This window comes from Labeo rohita, chromosome 20 (genome assembly GCF_022985175.1).
Source record: "Labeo rohita strain BAU-BD-2019 chromosome 20, IGBB_LRoh.1.0, whole genome shotgun sequence".
In the NCBI taxonomy this organism is placed as follows: domain Eukaryota; kingdom Metazoa; phylum Chordata; class Actinopteri; order Cypriniformes; family Cyprinidae; genus Labeo; species Labeo rohita.
Window position 1 is genome coordinate 24873730 of NC_066888.1, and position 26694 is coordinate 24900423.

The 26694-nt window shown below is 31.8% G+C and overlaps 2 protein-coding genes across 3 annotated transcripts in view; both read left to right on the forward strand.

Annotated features, from left to right (window-relative positions):
* Window positions 1–70: 70 nt before the first annotated feature.
* On the forward strand, window positions 71–8074 carry znf512 (zinc finger protein 512). Its single transcript, XM_051137864.1, has 16 exons — window positions 71–103; window positions 573–664; window positions 812–867; window positions 1812–1867; window positions 2037–2221; window positions 2315–2398; window positions 2481–2594; window positions 2678–2802; window positions 2898–2984; window positions 3068–3166; window positions 4291–4458; window positions 4574–4768; window positions 5042–5143; window positions 5242–5304; window positions 7100–7198; window positions 7298–8074. Exons 1-16 carry the CDS (start codon window positions 75–77, stop codon window positions 7709–7711), a joined length of 1968 nt encoding a protein of 655 aa, XP_050993821.1. The 5' UTR covers window positions 71–74; the 3' UTR covers window positions 7712–8074.
* Window positions 8075–9574: 1500 nt separating this feature from the next.
* gtf3c2 (general transcription factor IIIC, polypeptide 2, beta) overlaps window positions 9575–26694 on the forward strand; it is a 32907-nt gene continuing 15787 nt past the window's right edge. The window contains exons 1-11 of one of the 2 annotated variants that reach the window (XM_051139210.1): window positions 9575–9672; window positions 10342–10507; window positions 12037–12256; window positions 12817–13144; window positions 13253–13329; window positions 13439–13516; window positions 13598–13696; window positions 16681–16908; window positions 17535–17646; window positions 17769–17880; window positions 26305–26336. In XM_051139210.1, coding sequence (XP_050995167.1) covers window positions 10381–10507; window positions 12037–12256; window positions 12817–13144; window positions 13253–13329; window positions 13439–13516; window positions 13598–13696; window positions 16681–16908; window positions 17535–17646; window positions 17769–17880; window positions 26305–26336 — 1413 coding nt within the window. In that variant the 5' untranslated portion in view covers window positions 9575–9672; window positions 10342–10380. Of the gene's footprint in view, window positions 9751–10341; window positions 10508–12036; window positions 12257–12816; window positions 13145–13252; window positions 13330–13438; window positions 13517–13597; window positions 13697–16680; window positions 16909–17534; window positions 17647–17768; window positions 17881–26304; window positions 26337–26694 lie in introns of both variants that reach the window. The other variant, XM_051139209.1, reaches the window with a different exon arrangement.

Genomic DNA, 26694 nt, shown 5'->3' on the forward strand with positions numbered 1-26694 from the left:
CCTGAAGACCCGCCCCTTTTTGTGTATTGTGGGAAGAGCGTTTTTCATTGGCTGGTGAGAAAAGGGGGCGTCTTATGTATGAAGTGGTTTCACCGAGAGGACGGTAACGTTATAACTGCTCTTGATTGTTTTGTGAGCATGGAGTGTTAAATATGCTTTTCTAAATTTAAAGTGTGTCGATGTCATACGGATTGTTTGACGGTCGGATTTATCCGCTGAGGGTTTATTTAACGTAGTGCCGTCATGCCTTATTTTTTGCTGGCAGTGTTAGTGGGCAGTGATGGTGGCAGTGGTCTTGAAGACTACAGTTATGCATTGCAATAAAGGTGCATGTAGGGCTGCATGCAGCTTATGTGTGTGCAAGTGCAGTGGTTTGCATGTGTTTTAATTTCAAATGCTTAACCTTAGTGCAACAGCATCTGTTTGAGGGACATTGGATTAATAAAATACTTCAGTTCCACACAGGAGCTTACCTATATGTGACTGCTTTTGATTATGAGGAAATAGTGAAATATAGATACTGGATGCCTATCTATGCTTCTTTGTATCTATCACTGATTTGTGTGGGATAGGATCATGGATCAGACCCAGGATAACATGTCTGCCACATGTGTACCCAGCAAGAGAAAAATGCCAAAATCAAAACTAAACCCCCAAACATCAGGTAACCTTTATTAATGTAAGAATTATACATTTACTTTATAAACCCTAAATGGCAAAAGTGGTTGCATTCCCATATCATGATCACATGATCATATCTGAAATGAATTAAATGTATGTTATTATTTATTGAATATGTCATTTTCAACAGATGCCATGAAAGATTTGGGTAGAGAGGCTGAAGGTAGTGGACTAAAACCATCCAAAGTAAGACCAAGCATTGTCACCATGATTTATGCATAAATATGCCAGTGTATATACAGTTAAGTCAAAAGTTTACATACGCCTTGCAGAATCTGCAAATGAAATGAATAAGATATTTAATGTAAAAGACATTTACATATAGTCCACAGAGAAAATAATAGTCGAATTTATAAGAATGACCCTATTTAAAAGTTTACATACACTTGGTTCTTAATACTGTGTTGTTACCTGAATGATCCACAGCTGTTTTTGTTTAGTAATAGTTGTTCATGAGTCCCTTGTTGTCCTGAACAGTTAAACTGCTGTTCAACATAAAAATCCTTCAGGTCCCATAAATTCTTTTGTGTATTTGTAGTATCTTCTGTAGCTTCTGAAGGGCAGTACTAAATGAAAAATATGATATTTAAGCAAAATAAGAGAAATGTACACACTCATTACGTTCAAAAGTTTACACCTCTGGCTCTTAATCCATTGTTTTTCCTTCTGGAGCATCAGTGAGCATTTGAACCTTCTGTAATAGTTGCATATGAGTCTCTCAGTTGTTCTCAGATGGATCTCAAAATCATACAGTCATTGTTGGAAAGGGTTCAAATACACAAGAATGCTGAAAAACCAAAAAACAGCTGTGGATGATTCAGGTAACAACACAGTATTAAGAATCAAGTGTATGTAAACTTTTAAACAGGGTAATTTTTTATAAATTCAACTATTATTTTATCTAGTGGACTATATGTAAACATCTTTTATGTGAAATATCTTTTTCAGGTCAGTATTAAATAAAAAATAACATGCATTTTGTATGATCCCTCTTATTTTGGTAAAGTTTGCAGATTTAAGGTGTATGTAAACTTTTGACTTTAACTGTATATAGAATATATTTAGGTATTTAATAAATGTAAACATGAGACCAGCAGAACTAATTGTGTTACTGTGTTTTTGTTACTGAGTTTAAGAACGAGGGGACAAGCTCTCAGAAAATAAAGAGGACTTACACCAGAAAAAAGTGAGTTTTGTGTTTGTGTGGCAGTGTCTTTTAGTTACAAAATGTAAACTGCATTTAACAAATTTTAATAATTTTGTTTAACCTCAGAAACATTTGAAAAATATTTTCTTAAGTACGGTATTGCACAGTATACCGAATTAATTATGGTGTCAAAACATCATGTCTTGAGGTACCATGATCTCCAGCCTGTTATTATGAGACCCACGGAGGATTCAGACCATGGGTCATCTTGCAGTTCAGTTATAACATCTACTCTGGTCAATGGTTCGGAAAGCCAGTATATGCACACTGACCACACCAGCAGAGTGATGGAAAAAGCCGGTGGATCCAGTTCGGACAAGTTAATAGAGACAGGTAAGTACAGACTGAAATGTATTTTAAGTAGAATAAATTGATATATGACATTTTAGATAACTTGTGCAACTTTTGGACATTTTTATGCTACAGATTTTAAGATGAAGAAGAAGCACAAGATGGAGGAAACTGATCAGCCCTCTTTAAAAAAGTACATTGAGGAAGTAAAACAAACAGGTATGCAATTCTTATCATTTTCTTCAATAATCCAAATGATACAACATGAAAAGTACAGACTGCATCTTTTTTCTTTTAACAGTACCTGTTATAGTTCCTGTTGCTCAGTTCACTCAGAGAAATCAGATAATGGACAGCACACAGGAGCAGAAATCATCTCAGCACGCCAAGAAGGAGTCACCTGTTTATCCACCAGGTAAACGAGACAGTCATGGAGACTAAATGAAAACTGCACGAGCATTAAGTATTCATAATTTATATATTGTGTTTTTTTTACAGGAAGTCAGGAGGAAAAATGGCAGCTTCAGATATTGGCAAAGGGTAGAGTAAGCTGTCCAAAATGCAAAAGTGTTGGAAGAAAGACAGTGGATGGGTTAAAGAAACACTTGGAAACCTGCAAACTGGTATGTGTGCATGGCATTTCGTAGAAATGTAGCATTATTTTTTTTTAGCAGTTGTTTGAGCTCTGGACCTGATTTTGTTTTTGTTCTTTGGGTAGAATCCTTTTACATGTCCACACTGTGGGAAACAATTGAAAACTTCAACGGGAATGAAGTACCACCTCATGGCTGACCATAACAACTTGGTTAGGTTTTTCCTTTTCTAGTGATATTGACAGTGAAAATTATGGTATTGATGCAAAGATTATTTTCTTGATTGTTTTTTCAGCCCATCCCAGATACTGGGAATGACCTAGTTGACCAAGCAGTGAAGGAGAAATTACGAAAAGTATTGAAGAGGATGGGCAAATTAAAATGTTCAAAAGAGGTGTGGTTGTTTATCTATATAGCATTAAATAAAGCTTAAAATTAGTACTTAAAAAAACAAACAAAAAAAAGAAATATTAGTACTAAACAAGAAAATAAAAACACTACTGTTCAAAAGTTTGGAGTCAGTTAGATTTTCTAAAAATATTTTATTCAGCAAAGATGCATTAAATTGATAAAAAATTACATCAAATAATTCTAAAACAAATTGTATCACAGTTTTCACAAATATATTAAGCAGAAGAACTGTTTTCGATATTTGTAATAATTATTATAATGAGAAGAAGCACCAAGTTAGCATATTAAAATCATTTCAGAAGCATCATGTGATTTTTATTTTTAATTGTAATAATATTTTACTATATTACTGATTTTACTGTATTTTGATCAAATAAATTCAGATTTTGTAAGCATTTGACTTCTTACTAAATATTTTAAAAATGTTATAGACCTCAAACTTTTGAACAGTAGTGTGAAAGTGCAAAATATAAAAAGGAAGATTTATGGAAGATAAATAAAAATAATAAAAGTAAAATTTTAAACAACGACTGTATTGCATCATAAATGTTTAGAATTACTTCTGTTATAACTTAAATTACCTTAAAAGAATAGTTCACCCAAAAATGAAAGTTATGTCATTAAATACTCACCCTTCGTTGGCCTTCGTTCATCTTCGAAACACAAATGTAGATATTTTTGATGAAATCCGAGAGCTTTCTGACACTGCAAAGAAAACAAAAATAACAACTTTAGCGCGCCACAAAGACTGAAAGAGATTGTTGAGAAATTGTTGAATAAAGTCGTTATTTTTGTTTTCTTTACACAGTACAAATATTCTAGTAGCTTCATAAAATTAAATTTGAACCATTTATGTCACATGGACTGTTTTAATCATGTCCTTGGTACCTTTCTGGGCCTTGAATGTGGTAGGTGCATTGCTGTCTATACAGGGCCAGAAAGCTTTTGAAAGATTTCATCAAAATATCTTAATTTGTGTTCCGAAGAGGAACGAAGGTCTTACAGGTTCGGAACGACATGAAGGTGAGTAATTAATGACAAATATTTCATTTTTTTCATTTTTGGGTGAACTATTCTTTTAAAAGTTGCTGAATGGTTTGTGTTTAGGGTTGCACTGGAAGTTTCACTAGTATAATGGGTTATGTGTACCACATGAAGAAATGCGGCAAAGAGGCATCAGAGCTGGAGAAGCTCTTAATGAACTGCAAGCACTGTGGAAAAGCATATCGTTCCAGAGCGGGCCTGGAGTACCACCTCAAGAACGAACACAGTCCAGTGAGTCCTCCTCTTCATGATTCAGTAAACATTTACCTAATGCTCTGATATAACAGATTCAGGCTGTGTTGTTTTCATGAATGAACGGTTACAATTCTGCAATCTGTTGTTTTAGATGACACAAGAAAGTGAAGTAGAAGAGGTGAAGACACAGAAAGAGCCCATCCCAGAGCGGACACAGAGCGGACGGGCCAAGCGCGTGTCGGCGCAGGTGGCCGTGTTCCACCTGAGGGAGATCGCCAGTGAGGAGCTGCTGAAGGAATGGCCCAAAAGGAAAGTGCAGCGAGACCTGGTACCAGACGACAGGAAGGTGCTGCAAAACTTGCAAATGTCAAACTATGTCAACATGTTGTAATTGCAGGGCTGTGAAGAAGTCAGAACCTGTGTGTGGCTATTTTTGGTAAGGCTGCATCACCTTTGTTTTGCAAACTTAGATTTTTATTATATATATTGATGATGGTTGGAATCTTCAAATTTCATGGATTCACTAAAAGGTTTTAGATTCACTTTTTGAGAACTGTGAATGAATCATCAATGTTTTATGAGTTTTATACCCATTTATGGTGTTTTTGTGTCCGCATAGCTGAAGTATTCTCGTCCAGGGTTGCCAGCCTTTAGCCAGGAGACTCTACGGAAGTGGAAGAATGAAGTCAAACTGCATAAAAAAGTGCAGTGTCCAAACAAGGTGCCATTCATTAATATTTTCTGTATTGTTTTTTTTTTTCAGCGAGTTAATGGTTTGCTGAACTAAATGTGTAATGACCGTCTTTGTTGTCAAATTAGGGATGTAATTGCTTCTATACCAGCGTATCTGGCCTGAAGGCTCATCTTGGGCTATGTACCTTGGTAAGGAATAATTTACCTTTCATTTTAAGACATGTAACACACAAAATACAATAAAAACAGTAATATTGTGAGTTACACTACCAGTCAAAGGTTTTTGGACAATTTTAATGTTTTTTAAAGAAGTCTCTTCTGCCCACCAAGCCTGCATTTATTTGATCCAAAATACGGCAAAAGCAGTAATATGGTGAAATATTTTTATTGTTTAAAATAACTGCTTTCTGTTTGAATACATTAATGTAAATATAATTTATTCCTGTGATGAAAGCTAAATTTTCAGCATCATTACTCCAGTCTTCAGTGGATTCTTTGGTGAATAGAAGGATCTAAAGATCAGCATTTATCTGAAATAAAGGGGTGGGGGGATTATAGAATTTGTAATTATTTTTATTTAGCAAGCATTCTTTAAATTGATCAAAAGTGATGATAAAGACATTTATAATGTTACAAAAGATTTCTATTTCAGATAAATGCTGTTCTTCTGAACTTTCTATTCATCAAAGAAACCTGAAAAAAATCTACTCAGCTGTTTTCAACATAATAATAATAAATTTTTTGAGCAGCAAATCAGAATATTAGAATGATTTCTGAAGGATCATGTGACTGGAGTTATGATGCTAAAAATTCAGCTTTGAAATCACAGGAATAAATTACATTTTAAAATATATTCAAATAGAAAACAGTTATTTTAAATTGTAAAAATATTTAAAAATTTGACTGTTTTTGCTGTATTTGGATCAAATAAATGCAGGTTTGGTGAGCAGAAAAGACTAATTTAAAAAAAATTATTAAAAAAATAAAAATCTTTAAACAATAAATAAAATAACTTTTGGCTGGTAGTATATTATTACAATTTAAATATTTAAAATAATAAATTATTCCAGTGATGGCAAAGCTGAATTTTCAGCAGCCATTATTCCAGTCTTTAGTGTCACATGACCCTTCAGAAATTATGCTGATTTGGTGCTCAAGAATTATTTTTTATTTTAAACACTGAACAAAATTGTCAGCTTAATATAGAAACGAACACTTTTTAAAGATTCCGTAATAAATATACATTTTAAAATTATATTATTTATTTGAAGTAGAAACCTTTGTACGACTATGAATGACTGGATGTCGCTTTTGATCAATTTAACCCTTTAACTGTCACTCCCATTTTTGAACACAGACATAAAAATGCATTATCCACATATTTTTTTTAGAATTCATGAATGAAAACATTTTGTAATATGATTCTGATGTATATTTTCCGTGGTAATGCAATGTCTGATTTTTAAATGCCTTTCAAAGGATGAATTTTGAGATTTTAAGTTTTGACCTGATATATCATTTCTTATGATATCTAAAGCGTGATAGGGAAAAAGGCTTTTGTGACAAAGGTCAGAACTCATGTTATGATGTAGATTTTTTAAGTTGCACTCTTGACATATATTAATCTATTACTTTTCCGACATAATTTCTAACACAAAAATATGGTAAAACATCTATTTAGAAGTCTTAGACCTTTCCAACGATGTATAGTTTGTCATGATTAGATTAGGATTTGTTTGTAATATGGTGAAGTTAACTTAGGCGTCCCACTGGAGAGATGGTGAGAGTTAAAGGGTTAATCCAACCTTTCAGAAGTACAGTATTTATACTGCAACTAAACTATTGCCTTGTTATTGCTCCCTAAATAAATAGGTTTCTAAGGTTCTCAGATATTGATTTTTCTTGTTTAATGCTCATGTTTGGATTTGCTCTGGAACAAGATACAGTTATAAAGATGGTAAACCTTTTTTTATTTTCCCTGCAGGGAGAATTTGAAACTGGGAAATATAAATGCTTGATATGTAAGAAAGAATTCAACTCTGAAAGTGGAGTCAAGTACCACATTAATTCCATTCATTCTCAGGTAACACAATACTTAATTTTCTTGTATTCTATGCTCTTTATAGATCATAAAAATATCTTTTTTAATAATAAATATTCTCACTGTTATTATTTTACACAGGATTGGTTTGTCGTTCGATCCAAGTCTAAGAGTTCAAAGCTAGATAAACTTAATAAAACTCTGCCAAAGGAAGATTCCGTGAGGTGTCCAGACCTCAGTTTTCCCCAGGTACCCAGCACCTGGCAGGATAGACAGACGTCAGCGGTGCCCATGTCAAGTGGAACAGCAACCCCGGGAAGAGTGGAAACAAAGAGGAAGGAGGGGCAAAACAAACAGAAGGAGAAGGAAAGCAGACAGGAGAAAGACTGCTATGAGTTCAGCGGCAGTGACAGTCCCAGCAGTAGCAGCAGTAGTGAGAGCTCCAGCAGCGAGTCAGAGGCCGAGGACTCAGCAACACACACACATGACAAATGGGCCCTCAGCAGGCCCCTTACAAAGCAAGTGGCTAGCCAGCAACCTGGGAGTGATCCATAAACCAGTCCTGCTTCTTTTCTGAATATGGGGTTACTCCAGTGTTCACCTCCAAAGATTAAAGTAATACATTATCATTCACTTGTATGTAATGTATATTTGTAGAATTTGCAGAATTGTGCTTCCCTTTTTTATTGACCAGAAGGACTGCATATATTAAAAGGCCACATGCAAACAATGTAAAATGTCTTTGAAAGTAATATCACAATTTGACTTTATTTATTTCATTTTAGGAATAAAATGTGAGCCATGTATATGGAATGTAGTAGAGCATTTACGTTTATTTTTCTGTAAGCTCATGCTCAGTACCTGTAGTTTCACAGTGGACCTGTGTCCGACTTTATTAAAGCAGTTGCATGTAACAATGTTCATGAATGCTGGTATTTTTTTGTGATATCAAGTGTGACTCTGACACCACAGAAATTATGCTCTGTACAAGCTGAATTTGTGACGGCGATTTATGCTGTATTGACCTTTAGTTTGAAGGTACAGTACATAGTGTTTTAAAATAAATGTCCCTGCATGTCAGGGAAAGAAAATGAGTTTGTTAAAGTTTGTTGCATTTAAAAGCAGTTGTCTTGATTTGAATTAAAATCCATGAAATGTGTTTGTCTTTTGAGGTCTTTCTTCATTATATAGTATATATAATATAGTATAGTATAACATTATATAGTATATACAATAATGCTATAAATAAAAACATTGAAATTATATTAATAATAATTATTAATAATTTTAAAACTATTAATACTTTATTATTATTATTATTGTACATTTTATATATATATACACTACCGTTCAAAAGTTTGGGGTCAGTAAGACTTGTAATAGTCTTTAAAGAAGTCTCTTATGCTCATCAAGGCTGCATTTATTTGATTAAAAATATAGAAAAAAACAGTAATATTGCAAAATGTTTTTACAATATAAAATAATGTTTTTTATTTTAAAATACTTTAAAATAGAATTTATTCCTGTGATGAAAAGCTGAATTTATATCAGCTGTTACTCCAGTCTTAAGTGTCACATGATCCTTCAGAAATCATTCTTCATGAATAACAAGTTTAAAAAGTACAGTGTTTATTCAAAATATAAATATTTTATAACAATGTAAATTATTTATTATTAACTTTTAATAAACTTTTAATTATTAACTTAATACATCCTTGGTGAATAAAAGTATTAATTTCTTAAAAAAACAATAAAAATGTACTGACCCCAAACTTTTGAACGGTAGTGTATATATATATATATATATAGATAGATATAACAAAAATTATTTTTGTAGAAGTATTATAAAAATTCTATTATTATATTATAATAATTCTAAACAAAGCCGCAGTATTCCAGTGCGCGACACTTTATGCCCTGCTATTATTCGGGTTTTATTATTTTATTTTATTTTTTTATTAATGCCATAACATTTCACAAGTACAAAACCACAACAGCCTCAAAAAAATAAAGGGCAAAATGCAAAAAAATAAAAATAAAAATAAAATAAAATAATAATAATAATAATAATAATAATAACAATAATACAAGATAGAAAGTAAAATAAATATAAACTCAAAAACGAATAACTAAATAATTAAGGTAAACCAGAGGGGGAAAATTACACAAGGTTAAACACTGAAAGCCATTTTGACTTTTGATTAATTTTTTGTTTTTTATGCCCATCAAAGTCAAAGCGTTAGAATTATAGTCAAACAGAAAAACTGACAGTGCTGGTCTCTATTTACTTGTACATATGATTATAAAGTACTCTACTCTGCTTGACCACATTGATACCACCTCGTGGTCAGGCGGGATCACGCACAGATTTAAAAACCTCCTTGGCGGCAGTGTTGGATAGAGGGCGGTAGTGAGCAAGCAAGGTCATAAGGCGAGCGTTACAACATGGCGGCGACGGCAAGCTGATGTGTCAAAATGCTATAGCAGAAGAGTGGCGTGGAAATCAGCAAATTTAGGTACAGCGCAACTGAACACTAACGTTTTATAGTAAATCGGGATCGGAACACGTTGTATCTTGCTGGAATCTGACTGTGGTGAGTGTTTCATTGTGTCGAGAGCGTTGGATTCGAACCCGCGTGAATCATCTACTGTGTGGTTGAAGGAAAGAGTGGACGATCAGGCTGAGCCACTGTTAAAACCCGTCAGTCTGGAGAAAAAGCCCATGTCTTTCCTGTGCTGTCCTAGTCTGGTAGCAAGTCTTTTGAGACTATTATAAAGTTGTATTGTAGAAGGTAACATTACTGGTCTTCAGAAGGAACATCACTCAAGGCAGTATTTATTTATTTTACAAACCGTTTGATGCTGAGTGGAAGCTTTCTACAGCGTGAAACGTATTTATTTCTTTATTTTGCAGCAGGAGATTTAACTAGGAGATGTTTAGCAAAGCTTAATGTGCTATAAACAAGTCGCCTGTCATCGCTACTTTGCGCATGCGTGGATTTACTACTGTACTTTACTACTGAGTTATTCTGTTATCACACTAACAAAACTGTGATAATACCATGGTTTATGACTTTGTAATACCATGGAAATTGTTTGAAAACACTGTTATTTAGAGGAATATATTGTAATATTTGAGGAGAATACATTTTGTATAAAAAATCTGCTTTTTTCTTTACTTCTAGACTGTGCTGGCAGCAGTTTCTGTGGAAGAAGAGGTATTAATGGCAGCTGCTGCCCTGAAGCTGGGCGAGCAGAAAGGCGAAAAAATGGGGTTGCCATGTGAAAAGGATACAGATGACAAACCAGCACAGATTAACCATGAGGGTGAAGGAGCAACTCAGGATTCAGGTGAAGTTCTTGACTCTTTAGAGTCGCAGAAGATGGAGTCAGAGATGCAAATGGCTGCTAAACATTGTTACATAAATTGCTACAATAGTATCATTAAGATATTATTATAGTTTTGAATCAGCTTTTGATATACACTACCAGTCAGAGATTTTTAGTTCACCAAGTATGCATTTATTTGATCCAGAGTACAGCAAAAACCGTACAGTTTTGAAATATTTTTACTATTTAAAATAACTGTTTTCTGTTTGAATATATTTTGAAATGTAATTTATTCCAGTGATTTCAAAGCTTTTCCAATCACATGATCCTTCAGAAATCATTCTAATATTCTGATTTGCTGCCCAAAAAAACATTTATTATTTTTATTATTATTATATGTGACCCTGGACAACAAAACCAGTCTTAAGTTGCTGGGGTGTATTTGTTGCAATAGCCAAAAGTACATTGTATGGGTCAAAATTATTGAGTTTTCTTTTATGGCAAAAATCATTAGGAAATTAAGTAAAGATCATGTTCCATGAAGATATTTTGTAAAATTCCTACTGTAAATATATGAAAACTTAATTTTTGATTAGTAATACACATTGTTAAGAACTTTATTTGGACAACTTTAAAGGCAATTTTCTCAATATTTTGATTTGTTTGCACCCTCAGATTTCAGGTTTTAAAATAGTTGTATCTCGACCAAATATTGTCCTATCCTAACAATTTATTTATTCAGCTTTCAGATGATGTATAAATCTCAATTTTGAAAAATTGACTCTTATGACTGGTTTTGTGATCCAGGGTCACATATATGTTGAAAACTTAATAAGACTCTTAATAAGAAACATATTTTTCAGTTTTTTTATGAATAGAATGTTCAGAATAACAGCATTTATCTGAAATAGAAATTTTTTTAACATTATAAATGTCTTTATCATCACTTTTGATCAATTTAAAGCATCCTTGATAAATGAAAGTATTCATTTCTATCATTTCTTTCCCAAAAAGAAAAAAAATAGTACTGACTCAAAGTTTTTGAATGGGATAGTCAGTGTATAATGTTAAAAACACTTTTTACTTTTTTAGATTTCTATTCATCAAAAAATCCTGAAACAATGTACTCAGCTGTTTTAAATATTGATGATAATAATAATAAAAATAATAATAAATGTTTCTTGAACAGCATATCAGCATATTAGAATGATTTCTGAAAGATGTGACACTGAAGACTGGAGTAATGATGTTGAAAATTTAGCTTTGATCACAGGAATAAATTACATTTTAAAATATATTCAAACAGAAAGCAGTTATTTTAAATGGTAAAAATATTTTTGCTGTATTTTGGATGAAATAAATGCAGGCTTGGTGTTGAGCAGAAGAGAATTCTTAAAAAAAAAAAAACATTAAAATCTTACTGTTCAAAAACTTTCGACTAGTAGTGTATTTTTTCATTTATATAATTCTTTTTTTTAATATCTAATAGGAAATGCATCTATTCCTACATCATTCTTTGAAACATTTTTTATTGTGACTGGCTTTCTTAGGACAAACACCTAGCTCTGAGGTTCCCCCAGGTGTGGATCAGAAAAACCCGCTTAATACAGAGGGAACCCAAAAGAAGCAAGAATCTAAGGCAAAGACGCCCGCCAAAAGGAGAAGAAAGGAAATCGTTCCACAAACTCCACCACAACATGACAATTCAGCAGTCTCTGATACTTCTGAACTCACTTCTAGTGGCCGGCCCAAGAGGAGAGCTGCTAAAGTGTATGCTTTTTAGTTGTATGCAGTTTCCAAAAATCCATACAGCATGCTGTATGCAAAATGTACAACTGCTTGCATTAAAACTGGTCATTAAACAGCAGTCACATAAACACACACACACACACAATAACAATCACAACATATATTTAGGAGACATTACTACTGTGTTCAGTTTGTAGATTACAACATATAATATTTCTCCTGAAAGCAATGCATTGCAATTCTGCAGCAGAGCAAGTCATGTTTCTCCAGAATAATCAATAGACAAATTAAACATTCTGATCAGGAATTGAACTCAGGTTATTCCACACATCAGGCAACAATCTTACCATTGAGCTACCCACAAAGTGTCTTTTTTTGGATACAAAAACATAGATAGAAAAACAAAAACGTAGATAGAAACAGAAAATTGAATTTTAACTAAACGGTTTTGGCACATTCACACAGCATTTCAACACAAAAACCTGCATCTTGACATATTGAATTAGGATGTGATTTGTTGTGATCATCTGCAAGTTTTGCCATGATGTTGTTAATAATCAGCTCTTTTCCATCTTGATTAGTGCTTTAGATTATCTCCACAACCTTGCCAAGGATCTTGGTGCTCCATCAGAATCCTCCACGAAAAATACGTCCAAGTCGGGTGAAGCGGATGGCGCTGACCAGAAAAAGAAAACGCCAAGAGGGACGAAAAGAAAAACTCCGGCTGATGAAAGCGACTTGGATGACGATGAGGACTTTTCTCCAGGAAACGACGAAGAGGAGGAAGACGACGAAGAAGATTCTGAGCCAGACTTCAGCTTGACCGTGGAGCGCAGATTATCCAGACCATCCAAACCATCCAGCAGACCATCCAGTAGACCATCCAGCAGACCACCCAGAGGAAATTATGTAAGTTTATAATCTGATACTTAATAAACCTTTTGCACTGTTGGATGATTTTGACATTGATTTCCATATATGCATTGTCTAATTTAGCAATTGTGTTATGCTCAATAGCATTGTCTGCTTCCAAACGGACTGGCTAACAATGTCATGGAGCCTGTTTGGAACTGTTTTAGTAGGACCAAAAAATTGTAAGCCATCCTTTTTTCACAAGATGATGTAAAAAGTAACAATTCATATTATCTGTATCACTTGTATCTTAATAATGCTTGTCTTTCCTTCACCAAATGCTCTTGCTAGCCGGGATGAAAACCTTTCCCCCTGGGTATTTCCGGAGTGGATTCCTTCTGCCAAAGATTGGCATTTTCTGTCTAACAGGTATTAGTGTAGCTAATACCATATGATATTAATGGAATCCAAGAAATCTTCATTTCAACATTGTCTTGTTTCAATTAACAGTGAGGCTGAAAAATATTTACCCCAAGAGAAAGAATCTGCTTCTTTTACCTTTACGCGGGAAAACATCAAGGGACAGATCAATCTGCAAACAGTGAAGAGGTAAGCTATCATTAAAGATATCGTACGGTTTCCACTAATCTCATTTACACTGACAGTGATGATTAAATCATTCAGTTGGTTTCTAGTAGGGAAATGAATGACACTGACAGTTGCTGTCATTGTCTCTTCTGTGCAAACGATTGTTGCCATTATTATTATATGATAGGTTACAATTAATTTGTACCATATCTTTTTTTGTCATTTTAACCCCTTTGACCTAAAATGTTTACTTGAGGTACCCACCAAGAGTTAATATTTGAATAATTTATCAGCACATTTGCATGTTTAATAATAAAATTCATGGTTCTCTACAGTTTATAGTTGCCTTTTTCAACAAATACGTATTTATAAATATATTGTTCTTTTTTTAACCTTAAAATAATTTATTTTTTAATAAATAATTATTTGTAATTATTGGCTTTTCATCAACTGCTAATTCCAAAACGTCATTTTAGACCGAGTAACAATGCTTGAGCCGTTGATAGCAATTAATAGCTATATGGGTAAAGTTTGAGAACAAACTTTAAGTTGGCTTGAGAAAGCCTAGCCTGAAACTTTGAAGCAGTTGTTAAAGTATGAAAGTTGATGCTGATAACATGTTCATGTTCATTCTGGCATGATTTAATACATTGTTTACATAATTTAACATGTTGTTAGCATGTTTTAGCATGATTACCATGTTGTCTGCATTTTTACAGGCTGATTACAATGTTGTTAGCATGATTAGTACGTTGTTAACATGTATCTAGCATGATTAGTACGCTAATAGCATTTTGCTACCATGTTTCTAGCATGATTAATATGTTACTAGGATGTTTATAACATGATTAGCATGTTACTAGCATTTTGCTAGCATGACTAGCATGTTGCTAGCATGCTTAGTGTGTTACCAGCATTATTCTATCACGATTAACATGTTACTGGCATGTTATAAGCATGGTTACCAAGATATTAGCACATTGCTAGCATGTTTCTACCATGATTAGCACGTTGCTAGCATGTCATTATAATAATTAGCATGTTACTTGCATGTTGCTAGCATATTGCTAGCATGATTAGCATGTTACTAACATGTTGTTGGCATATTTCTACCACGATTACCATGTTACTAGCATTATTCTATCATGATTAGCATGTTACTAGCATGTTGTTAGCATGATTAACAAGTTACTAGCATGTTACTAGCATGGTTAACAAGTTACTGGCAGATTGCTAGCATGTTTCTGGCATAATTAGGAGGTTGCTAGCATATTTCTAGCATGATTAGCAAGTTACTAGCATGTTGTTAGCATGATTAGCAAGTTACTAGCATGCTATAAGCATGGTTACCAAGTTATTAGCACATTGCTAGCATGTTTCTACCATGATTAGCACGTTGCTAGCATGTCATTATAATAATTAGCATGTTATTTACATGTTGCTAGCATATTGCTAGCATGATTAGCATGTTACTAACATGTTGGCATATTTTTACCACGATTAGCATGTTACTAGCATTATTCTATCATGATTAGCATGTTATTAGCATGTTGTTAGCATGATTAACAAGTTACTAGCATGTTACTAGCATGGTTAACAAGTTACTGGCAGATTGCTAGCATGTTTCTGGCATGATTAGCACATTGCTAGCATGTTATTACCATGATTAGCAAGTTACTAGCATGTTATAAGCATGGTTACCAAGTTACTAGCACATTGCTAGCATGTTTCTACCATGATTAGCACTTTGCTAGCATGTTGTTATAATGATTAGCATGTTACTTACATGTTGCTAGCATATTGCTAGCATGATTAGCATGTTACTAACATGTTGTTAGCATGAATAGCAAGTTACTAACATGGTTACCAAGTTACTAACACATTGCTAGCATGTTTCTAGCATGATTAGCACATTGCTAACATGTTATTACTGTGAATAGCATGTTACTTACATGTTGCTAGCATGTTTCTAACATGATTAGCATGTTACTAACATGTTGTTAGTATATTTCTACCACAATTAGCATGTTACTAGCATTATTATATCATGATTAGCATGTTACTAGCATGTTGTTACCATGATTAGCAAGTTACTAGTATGTTATAAGCATGGTTACCAAGTTACTAGCATGTTGCTAGCATGTTACTACCATGATTAGCACTTTGCTAGCATGTTATTATAATGATTAGCATTTTACTTACATGTTGCTAACATATTGCTAGCATGATTAGCATGTTACTAACATGTTGTTAGCATGAATAGCAAGTTACTAACATGGTTACCAAGTTATTAACACATTGCTAGCATGTTTCTACCATGATTAACACTTTGCTAGCATGTTATTATAATGATTAGCATGTTACTTACATGTTGCTAACATATTGCTAGCATGATTAGCATGTTACTAACATGTTGTTAGCATGAATAGCAAGTTACTAACATGGTTACCAAGTTATTAACACATTGCTAGCATGTTTCTAGCATGATTAGCACATTGCTAGTATGTTATTACCGTGAATAGCATGTTACTTACATGTTGCTAGCTCGTTTCTAACATGATTAGCATGTTACTAACATGTTGTTAGTATATTTCTACCACAATTAGCATGTTACTAGCATTATTCTATCATGATTAGCATGTTACTAGCATGTTGTTATCAAGATTAGCAAGTTACTAGTATGTTATAAGCATGGTTACCAAGTTACTAGCACGTTGCTAGCATGTTTCTACCATGATTAGCACTTTGTTAGCATGTTATTATAATAATTAGCATGTTACTTACATGTTGCTAGCATATTGCTAGCATGATTAGCATGTTACTAACGTGTTGATGGCATATTTCTACCACGATTAGCATGTTGCTAGCATGTTGTTAGCATGATTAACAAGTTACTAGCACATTGCTAGCATGTTTCTTGCATTTCAAAAGAGCAGCATTTAAAAAATTTTGAACAGTACTGTATATGTGTACTTGTATATATAATGTTGTATGCGAATCTGCAGGTTTGAATCATTGCCACATCATTCTGAGCGCTGGGATGCTCTGTTCTTTGTGGGGGGTCCTGTGCGGTCCTTGGAGTGGTGCCCATGTCCTGACGGGGCGGCAAAGAGACAGTATGCCGCCATCTACTGCCACAAGGGCATGGACGACGAACACAAAATCAATAAGCTACACACAGGTCCTGCCTTACTGCAGCTGTGGGACATCGGAAACCTTCAGTGCAAAAGCAGGTGATAAGACACGTACAGATGGGCTTTAAAGGATTAGTTCACTCCAGAATTAAAATTTCCTGATCATTTTCTCACCCCTGTGTAATTAAAGATGTTCATGTCTTTCTTTCCTCAGTCAAAAAAAAAAAAAATTAAGGTTTTTAAGAAAAAAAATACAGCAGGATTTTTCTCTATATAGTGGACTTCAATAGGGATCAGTGGGTTGAAGGTCCAGATTGCAGTTTCAATGCAGCTTCAAAGAGCCCGACATGAGGAAGAAGGGTCTTGTGTAGTAAAACATTCTGTCATTTTCTAAAAAAAAAAAAAATACAAATGTATACGCTTTAACCACAAATGCTCGTCTGGAATCGTGTCGAGCCCCTTTGAAGCTGCACTGAAACTGCAATTTGAACCTTCAGCCCGTTGATCCCTGTTGAAGTTCACTATATGGAGAAAAATCCTGCATAGTTTTCCTCAAAAACCTTTCTTTTCGACTGAAGAAAGAAAGACATGAACATCTTGGATAAGATGGGGATGAGGAAATTATCAGGAATTTTAATTCTGGAGTGAACTAATTGTTTAAGAGGAAATGTTGGGTTTTACAATAAAATAGTAATTTTGGACTTTGGACTTTCCCCCCACTTCAGGCCCTCAACTGTTCCTCATCTAGCATATGCTTTGGCGTTAGATGATGGATGCATCTGGAATATAAGGTGGTGTCCTGCGGGAGCCTGGGAGCTGCCCTCTACCAGCAGAAAGGTACGAAATGACATTAAACCAAAAAAGTCTAAGATTATTTATTTATAAAGAGAAAAGGCTAAGTTTTTATTAAACAAATGCATTAAAATTATGCAAAACAATGTGTTTTTCATTTTTCCTAGGCTCCACAAATGCCTAGATTAGGGGTTCTAGCAGCAGCTTTTTCTAATGGAACCATTGGTGTCTACAGTCTTCCACACCCAGAAGCCCTTGCAGCACACCATCAGAGTAAAGGTGAGTAAATGGTGAACTGCATAGCCTGTGCATTTTACTTTTTTTTAGCATTCAGGTCCACTTGAAATGGTTGTTCCAAAGGCAGTCAACATTTAGTTTTACATTTTCACTCTCTCTGTCTCTAAAGACTGTTTTTTATAACAGAGATGTCCAGTCTTGCTCCTAGAAAGCCACCTTCCTGCAGAACTGAGCTCCATCCCCAGGTGTTCAGGGTTACTTGATAATTAAAGCAGGTGTGTCAGAGCAGGGCAGCACCAGAAGCGTGCAGGATGGTAGCTCTGCAGGAGCAGGGTTGGAGATTCCTGCTCTGCTGGAATGTACTGACTCCTAATTTAGAAACTCCCAGTGCATTCATGTGCAATGTGTTGGTGTTTCCAGAAGAGGGCAGCACAAGACAGAAGAGCCTTAAGTCAAGTGCTATAATGCATTTTCCCATTACTACTAAACACACACTAATCTATCTTGTATGATGTCTTTGTTTAATTTTCACAAATATTGGAAACAGAACACTGAATTTCCTGAAATTGTTTGGAAGATTAATTGATTAACTGCTTTCTTCTTTTTGTCTTTCTTTCTTTAAGAATACTAAAACTAATAATAATACATATTATATAATTGTTATTAATAATAATGATTAACTTTTAATATTTATTATTATTATTATGATGGAATGAATAGATGAACTGGTCAAATCAACAAAGAACAATAATTATTAATCATTAATGGCCAATAATAATAATTACAAATAATGATTAGTAATATGTAATGATTATTACAAATAATTAGTAATACAATAAATATTATTATTTATATAATATGAAAAATTATTATTATTAAAAAATATTATTATGATTAAGATTATTATTGTTGTTGTTGTTGTTTTTTGTCGACTTACAATATAAGTCAAGCTTTTATTATTATTATTGAATGAATAGTTATAATCAAATTAAATGAATGTAAGACCAATAATTATTACTATTATTATTATAAATGATAAATATTATAAATATAATTATTAAATATATTTTTGTTGTTGTTTTTGTTGTTCTTATTTTACTCTTAAGTCTACTTAAGATATAAGTCAAGCTTTTATTATTATTATTGAATGAATGAAAATATGAATCAGTGAAATCAAATTATTATAACAAGACCAAGAACCATTATAATTAATTAATTAATTAATTAATTTAATACAAATAATAAGAATATATGTTTATAATAGTAACGATAATAATAATGATAATTATTATTATTATTATTATTTAATAATAATATGATGGTATTTATTTAATATTTATATACTAATAATTATTATATTATTATAAATAATTATTATTATTATAATAATCATCATTATTAGTAGTATTAATATTAGTATTTCACCCTTTAAGTCTACTCATGGTATAAGTCAAGCTTTAGTATTTTACATCAGGATTTTGAACAAATTTTTTTTTAAGCTATTCAGGCACAGAAATTTGGATTATTCTGCAAATAATAAATACATAAATATTATTATTATTATTATATAATGAATGATGATTATTATATAATAATAATAATTATTATTATGTATTATTTATATAATAATAAATGCATAAATATAAATACATATTATATTATATTATATTATATTATATTATATTATATTATATTATATTATATTACCCTTTAGGTCTACTTACAGTATAAGCCAAGCTTTAATACTTTAAAACAGGGTGTCAGACAAATATTTTTTAAGCTTTTTAGGCACATAAACGTGGATTATTATGCAAATAATAAATAAATAGATAAATATTATTGTTATTATATAAATAAATAATAATAAAAATAATAATTATTAGATAACAATAATATTTATTATTTCTATAATATTATATTATATTATATTATATTATATTATATTATATTATTTTACCCTTTAAGTCTACTTACAATATAAGTCAAACTTTAGTATTTTACAACAGTATTTCAAACAAATATTGTTTTGAAGCTATTCAGGCACATAAATGTGGATGAGGGGATTTTAATTTATTTCATTGCACATCTCAAGGCCTCATGCTCTGATAAAATGGCCAGCGTAGGCTGATTGTCCCACGGGAGCTCATAATGGCCTCTCCTCAGGGAGTGCTGGGAACAGACTGATGACCTGCCATCCGCCGCATCATTCTCTGTTTTCCTCTTTTCTTTCATTCTCTTAAACACACATTATCTGTACTGTTTGTGTGTGTGTGTTTGCAAAAGATTATCCTCCCAGGGCTTCTCATTTATCACGGTCACAGAAAGAGAGCCAGAAAAAAGCAGGGAGGGTCTAGTGCCTATTTGAGTTTCACTGCCTTCAGCCCGTTTGATTAGCAGCCCTTTGCACAGCAGTGAAATGCCGCTTATCTACAGTTATACTGATCTCTCCTCCCAGCTGAGTCTGCTTTATAAGCTATTGACCGTTTTGCAAGCAAAAAGCATATTTTTCCAATGACCATGGAACCATATCAATGTATTCCGACTGAACGAAATTCTTGGGAAGAAACGTGTATATAGCAAGCACTTTAATGGATGATGCAGCTTTTTAATGTTGCAGAATTCAAATTACATGCATTAAATGTGAATGTTAATGAATAGCTTTTCTACAAGTATGATATACAGCCAATTGACAATTATGAATGATGGCAACAAATAACGAGACATTGAGAAAGAGAAAGACTAGTGTGTGTATGTTTACTGACTGTGTCCAGATGCCAGCCTTGGGTTAACATGATGAATGCACATCATAATTTAATTGAACGAGCATACAGCCTACCAATCCATCATATCTCAAGAGCAGATAATATATTTATACTGAGTGATGTAGTCTGCTGGTTAAAGATCAAAGCTGCCAATTGAAAGGTTGCAGGTTGAACCTGGTAAGAAGCTGGCCATTAACTATTTCCATTATAGCAATGAGACCTCATTTGTAACTCGTGTAGCAGTCTTGTTTAAACATTATGGAAACATTTCTCCTTTATGTTGTGCCTAACAGCACACTTTACCTGCAGTAAAATCATTGTTTATTAATCTAATACATTGTGTTACGATACAGTAATGCAAAATTGTGTTTGCTATGTTCTTGTATATTTTGAAATATATTGAATATGTGCAGAGCATTAATTAATATTTGAATAAAATGTAGTTTTATAAAAATGCAAATAATCATATTTATTACACAATATCTGTTCAAATGTTTAAGGTAGTTTTTTTTTTTTTGTTGTTGTTTTTTTTTTTGAAAGAAATTAATACTTTTATATAGCATTAAACTTCCTGTTCCTGACAAAGTATCAGTTTTCACCAAAAAAAAAAAACACAAACACAGGTGGTTTCATTGATTTATAAAATTGAAATCTAATATTATTTAAATGAAAAAGAAAACAAAAAATGAAATGTTATTTAAATATTGAATAAATATAATTTAATTAACAAAAACTTACAATTTCAATAAATATTTAATATTTTAAGTAAAATTGAATAATAACTTAATAATAATTAAATATGGTGTCATTTAAATAAAAATAATCTTATTAAATATGTTTTAACAAGAATATAGAATATTATAATATATAATAATATATATTATATAAAATATGCACATGCACGTTCATCCATTTGAGTAATAAACTTTGCCGTCCTCATCTTTTATTATGCATATATTTTTATTGTTTAGTTGTCTTTATGTTAATTAATATTTTGTTAATATTTTATGTGCATTTTTTCCCCATTTTATTTATTCTTATTTATTGTTTTTGTAGCTTTTTGTTTTACTTTTGATTTAATTTAATCATTTATTTTGCTTTTATTTGACTTTGTTTCGTTTGTTTTTAATATTATTTTTTTAATTATTTAGTTGTCCTTAATTTAGTATCCTATAGCTTTTTAAAAGGAAGCTTTTGTTTTATTTATTTTCATTTTGTTTTATTGGAATGAGTTTTTATGTGTTTTTATTTAGTTTTTGCTTAGGTATTTATTTATTAATATTTATTTAATATTTATTGTGCAAAAATGCAAAGAAACACGTTTTTAGTTTTAGTTTAGTTTTTTTTTTTTTTTTTAGATTTTTGTTTGTTTTATTTTTAGCATTTATTTGGATTTATTTAATATTTTTGTTTGTCTTTTTCTTTTTGTTAAGTTTTCTTTAATTTACTTTTTTTTGCTTTTTAAAAATGTTTGTTGTTTTATTTCATTTAATTTTGTTTGTTGGAATTAGTTTTTTGTTTATGTATTTTTTTGTTTTTTATTGCTTTGTATTTTGTTTTTGTTTAGGCTTTTATTTATTAATATTTTGTTAATATTTATTGTGCATATAAATGTTTTTTTTTCTTTTTTTACATTTTACTTATTCTTATCCTTTTTGTTTTTTAGCTTTTTGTATGTTTTGTTTTATTTTAATAATTTATGTTGCTTTTATTTGACCTTTTATTATTATTTTTATTATTTAATTTTCCTTAATTTTGTTTTCTATTGCCTTTTTAAAAATAAGTTTTTGTTGTTTTATTTAATTTAATTTTGTTTTATTGGAATGAGTTTTAATGTGTTTTTATTTTGTTTTTGCTTAGGCATTTATTTATTAATATTTTTATTATTTTTTTATTTATTTATTTTGCTTTTTGTTATTATGTAAAATACTTTTTAACATGCTTTTAAATACACTGTTATGCACATCCTCATCCGTATGAGTAACAAACTTTCTGTTACCCTTAATATACTAGTAAACAAGGGCCATTTTATTTTCGTCCTCACTATTTATCATTCAGACATTCAGCTTTTGTACTAGATTTCTCTAGTTACTGAGTCGTGATACGGTCCATCCTTCTGGTCCCTCTGGGGCCCTCTGTGTGGTAGACTTAGGCCCTGCTCCACTAGAGATAAGAAACCAACTGTCCACGTTCATTAATGAACCATCTCTGTTTCTTCAGTGCTGCCAGTGCCTTATTCTCTCTGTTTGTGCACTTCTAATTAATTGATCTTACTCTAAGCTTTAATGTTTTCCTAATTACACTTTCCTGAGCCCAGAAGGAGCTGTTTGGTTGTAACAAATGCTTTCTTTAAAAATCTCTTTCTGTGAACGGACTGAAGCTGTTAGTGTCAATTCTTAGTGGAGTCTTAAAAAGGGAATTTAAGAGAGAGAATTCCTGGTTGAATGTGCATGAGGTTGGAGGTTGAATGTGCATGGATGGAATGGATTTTGTCCAACTAAAAAGTGCAGTCTGACCTTTCAAACGCTATTCTTTCTCTCGCTGCTCTTTGTATTCCCCCTGTATTCTCCTGATATTACCACAGAAATTGCTTCTTACACTCCACCAGTTTAACATCTCCACACTGGCCCTGGGATGGGCTCAGAAACTATTTCCTGTTGACAGACTGTTTGTGGTTCTTTGCTGGACTGACTCTCCTGAAGTCTTTGGTCAGTGACCCAGCAATGAGCTCTGGCCAAGAACTCTCTCCACCCTCAGGGAACTAACCTTCATTACCTAGTGTACAATCCTTCTCACTGATCTTAGACCTGCTCTTTGGCTTTTATAGCATGTGTGTGTTGCAGAGAGTGTGTTAGAGAGACATTGTGCATATAAAAGCTTTTTTTTTGTTGTTTTTATTCATTTGTTTCTTTTATCTATATCCTCTTTTATATATGTGTGTGTGTGTGTGTGTATATATATATATATATATATATATATACACACTTATTTATCCTTTCAAAATGTTTGGTTGTTGCAGTTGCTTTGCTTGTTTTGTTTTTTTAAATTTTACTTTATTTAATTACATGTTGTTTTATTGGTATTAGTTTTTTGTTTATGTAATTTGTTTTTTGGTTTTTGTTTATTGATTTTCTTTAGTTTGTAATTTGTTTAGGTTTTTATTTATTAACATTTTGTTAATATTTATTGTGCCTATAAATGTAAAGGAACATGTTTTTATTTTTGTTTATTGTTTTTTTTAGCGTTTTACATTTGTTTTATTTTTAGCATTTATTTTGCTTTTATTTGATCTTTTTGTTTGTTTTTAATATTATTTTTGTTGTTTGGTTGTCTTTGATTTAGTTTTGTGTAGCCTATTAGTTGTTGTTTTATCTAATTTAATTTAGTTTTACTGGAATTATTTTGTTGTTGTTGTTTATGTATTTTTTTTTTTTGTTTTATTGCTTTTTTATTTAGTTCTCATTTTGTTTTTGTTTAGGCTTTTATTTATTAATATTTTGGTCATATTTATTGTGTAAATAATTGTAAAGAAACTATTTTTGTTTCATTTTTATTGTTTTTTTAGCTTTTTGTTTGTTTTACTTTCATTTTTTTATCATTTATTTTGCTATTATTTGATGTTTTTGTTTGTTTTTTGTAATATTATTTTATTGTTTTGTTGTCTTTGATTTAGTTGTTTATTGCTTTTTAAAATTTTGTTTTGTTTTGTATAATTCAGTTTAGTTTCATTGTAATTAGTTTTTATGTATTTTTATTTTTGTTTTTGTTTAGGTTTTTATTTATTAATGTTTTGTTTATGTTCATTGTGTATATATATGTAAAGAACATGTTTTCATTTTTGGTTAATTTTTTATTGTTTTTTTTTTAAGTTTATTGATTGTTTTACATTTGTTTTGTTTAGTATTTATTTGATCTTTTGTTGTTTTTTTTTTAATATTTTTTGTTTGATTGTCTTTTTAGTTTTGTATAGTCTTTTTAGTTGTTTTATCTAATTTAATTTTGTTTTATTGGAAATAGTTTTTTGTTTATACATGTATTTTCATTTTTTATTTATTTTTTATTAGTTTTCATTTTGTTTTGTTTAGGCTTTTATTTATTAAATTTATTTTATTGTTAATATTTATTATGTATATAAATGTAAAGGAACATTTTTTTTATTTTTGTTTGATTTTTGTTTTTTAGCTTTTTGTTTGTTTTACTGTAGTTTTTTATAATTTATTTTGTTTTTATTTGATGTTTTTGTTTGTTTTTAATATTTTTTTATTGTTTAGTTGTCTTTAATTTAGTTTTGTGGGGTTCTTTTGGTTTTTGTTTTGTTTAGTATATTTTATTTGGAATGGGTTTTTAATGTATTTTTATGTTTTTTTTAATGCTTATTTAGTTTTTGTTTAGTTTTATTTATTAATGTTTTGTTGACATTTATTGTGCATATAAATGTAAATGAACGTTTTTTATTTTTGTTTATTCTGTATTGTTTTTTTAACTTAATGTTTGTTTTATTTTTGTTTTTGTTTTGATCTTTAATTTTTATGTGATATTTTTGTTTGTTTTTTATTGCTTTTTTGTTTTGGTTTAGTTTTTGTTTTTTGTCTTTATTTATTTATTTATTTATTTATTTTTTTGTTTATTTATATTTTCTTCTAATTTCATGCAAATCACTGTATTATATAAAGCACATGTGCGTTCATTTGAACATTTTTGTACTGTAGATTGATTATTGGTTTGTTTATTGATTGAAAAAGACCCACAGTAGCAATTATAGGACACATTTCAAAAGGCTAGTGATAAAACAGTTAACCACATTCCCATTTCCCATTATGTTCTCGGGTCTGGAGGTTTTATGGTAGATAATTATAAATAGGTTTTCTCCGAAGTGAAAGGGTGTCCCGTAAAAAAAAGGTGACGAGAGAGACGCAGACTCCTCCCTTCTCAATGGAGATAATTTACTGGCTTGTTTTCATCAGACAAGGATCTATAATTGAAATGACAAAAAAGATGCATCGCTACACAGTTGTTAGTGTTTGAGGCCATGAATTTCAGCCGAATACCTGACACCCGTTTCCTCCGGGCCTGTCAATCAAAAAGACCTTAGTCAGCCCAGAGAAAGGGCCCCTGGTCAGGGCTGTCTGCCACGCTGCCAGAATGAGTGGATCAGAGGTGCGACGCTTTATCGACCTAATCGACCCGTCACCCCTCTGTACGGCTCCGAACTAAAGCAGTGCGGCTATATATCACTTCTGCACTTCATACGTACCCTATTTCTACACACAATGTCTGTCCACAGTCTCACACACTTTCATACACGTGACTCTATTCACCACCTCTAGCACTTTTGTTTTATATTGTCAGTTTATTGAGTCAGTTTAATCCAAAAATATGGAAATTCTTTGTCTTTTTTTTTTTTCTTCCAAAAAACATTGATTTTAAACTTCCAGATTTTGCAGTTCTTTAGTACTTTTTGTTTCCAATTAATTCTAATGGTCGAAGAGAGAGTGGAAAATTATCATAAGCAAAAATCCTAAGGATGAAATGACATTACGCTGAACTACTGCTTGTTTACACTTTACTTTATTTCAAATAAGCACATGTCATTTGATCCTTGTTCCTTTGATTGTTTTTCCTGATAAATGCAGTCATGTGTTGACTCGTAATGCTCCAATCTGTAAGTGCACCGCATTGAACGCATTTATGTGTTTTCCAATAGGAGAAAGCAGCCAAGCACCGCTGATATGCCGGGTAGGTCAATATCCACTCTCCCAGCATGCCTCGTTTTCTCACAGATAAGGCCTCAATCTTTGTTTCATTCCACACGTTAAGTGACGTATTACACATTCATTGCGTTAGACCTAAAGCATCTGACTTGAATAGCAAGAGATCACTGGAATGTTTTCTTAAATCTGACGTGTAATTTTCACTGTAGCTCAATTTCACAGTTGAAGTGACTTTTCACTAAAACTGTTCTCGGTATGGCTCCTCTGGGCCGTTTTATGGGCTGTCTACGTAACATTTTCACACATCCAAGAGATGATCTTCTGAAAATTAGCTGTCATGGTAGAAGAGGCTCCTCAAACGAAATGTTGAGTGCAGAGAGGAG